Raw genomic sequence first — 1,711 nt, 5'->3', positions numbered from 1 at the left:
GTCTCCACCCTGCACGTTGACGTCGGCATCTTTGTCAAGCAGCATCTCAACTACCTGCTCGTGGCCTTCAGCTGAAGCTGCCTGCAGTGCGTTGCTGTAGCCTCCACCCTGCGCGTTGACGTCGGCGCCTTTGTCGAGCAGCATCTCAACTACCTGCTCATGGCCTCCGTACGAAGCAGCCTGCAGTGCGTTGCCGTACTGTCCACCGTGCGCGTTGACGTCGACGCCTTTGTCAAGCAGCACTTCGACTACCTGCTCGTGGCCTTCAAGTGAAGCAGCTTGCAGTGCGTTGCTGTACTGTCCACCCTGCGCGTTGACGTCGGCGCCTTTGTCGAGCAGCATCTCAACCACCTGCTCGTGGCCTCTAAGTGAAGCTGCCTGCAGTGCGTTGCCGAAGAATTCACCCTGCGCGTTGACGTCGGCGCCTTTGTTGAGCAGCGTCTCGACTACCTGCTTGTGGCCTTCAGCTGAAGCTGCCTGCAGTGCGTTGCTGTACCATCCACCCTGCGCGTTGACGTCAGCGTCTTTATCGAGCAGCATCTCAACTACCTGCTCGTGGCCTCCAGCTGAAGCTGCCTGCAGTGCGTTGCCGTACTGTCCACCCTGCGCGTTGACATCTGAGTCTTTGTCAAGCAGCATCTCAACTACTTGCTCATGGCCTCCGTACGAAGCTGCCTGCAATGCGTTGCCGTAGTCTCCACCCTGCGCATTGACGTCGGCGTCTTTGTCGAGCAGCATCTCAACTACCTGCTCGTGGCCTTCAGCTGAAGCTGCCTGCAGTGCGTTGCCGTACTGTCCACCGTGCGCGTTGACCTCGGCGTCTCTGTCGAGCACCGTCTTGACTATCTGCTCGTAGCCTCCGTACGAAGCTGCCTGCAGTGCGTTGCCAAAGCGTCCCCCCTGCGCGTTGACGTCGGCGCCTTTGTTGAGCAGCACTTCGACTACCTGCTCGTAGCCGCCATGTGAAGCTGCCTGCAGTGCAATGCCGTAGTGTCCACCCTGCGCGTTGACGTCGGCGCCTTTGTCAAGAAGCATCTCAACTACCTGCTCGTGGCCTCCAGCTGAAGCTGCCTGCAGTGCGCTGCCGTACTCTCCACCCTGTGCGTTGACGTCGGCGCCTTTGTCAAGCAGCATCTCAACTACCTGCTCGTAGCCTCTGTACGAAGCTGCCTGCAGTGCGTTGCCGTACTGTCCACCCTGCGCGTTGACGTCGACGCCTTTGTTGAGCAGCATCTCAACCACCTGCTCATGGCCTTCCCCTAAAGCTGCCTGCAGTGCGTTGCTGTAGTATCCACCCTGCGCGTTGACGTCGGCGCCTTTGTCGAGCAGCATCTCAACCACCTGCTCATGGCCTTCTTTTGAAGCTGTCTGGAGTGCGTTGCCGTACTCTCCACCCTGCGCGTTGACGTTGGCATCTTTGTCCAGCAGCATCTCAACCACCCGCTCATGGCCTTCTTTTGAAGCTGCCTGCAGTGCGTTGCTGTAGTCTCCACCCTGCGCGTTGACGTCGGCGCCTTTGTGAAGCAGCATCTCAACCACCTGCTCGTAGCCTCCGTACGAAGCTGCCTGCAGTGCGTTGCCGTAGGCTCCACCCTGCGCGTTGACGTTGGCGTCTTTGTCAAGCAGCATCTCAACTACCTGCTCGTAGCCTCCGTACGAAGCTGCCTGCAGTGCGTTGCCGTACTGTCCACCCTGCGCGTTGACGTCGGCG

At 59.5% G+C, this 1,711-nt stretch overlaps 2 protein-coding genes across 2 annotated transcripts; both read right to left on the bottom strand.

The window, feature by feature from the left end:
- Window positions 1-258: 258 nt before the first annotated feature.
- On the bottom strand, window positions 259-780 carry M421DRAFT_35633 (ankyrin repeat domain-containing protein; the record flags this gene model as incomplete). The annotated part of the gene is made up of 1 exon (XM_033589622.1): window positions 259-780. A coding segment is annotated over one exon (522 nt), but the record flags the coding sequence as incomplete, so codon positions are not given.
- A 234-nt stretch (window positions 781-1,014) lies between these two features.
- Window positions 1,015-1,332, bottom strand: M421DRAFT_19307 (ankyrin; the record flags this gene model as incomplete). Its single annotated transcript, XM_033588022.1, has 1 exon — window positions 1,015-1,332. A coding segment is annotated over one exon (318 nt), but the record flags the coding sequence as incomplete, so codon positions are not given.
- Window positions 1,333-1,711: the final 379 nt, after the last annotated feature.

This window comes from Didymella exigua, assembly GCF_010094145.1.
Source record: "Didymella exigua CBS 183.55 unplaced genomic scaffold M421scaffold_3, whole genome shotgun sequence".
In the NCBI taxonomy this organism is placed as follows: domain Eukaryota; kingdom Fungi; phylum Ascomycota; class Dothideomycetes; order Pleosporales; family Didymellaceae; genus Didymella; species Didymella exigua.
Note: the sequence above shows the minus strand (reverse complement) of the source record. Positions and strands in the feature narration are given on the sequence as shown.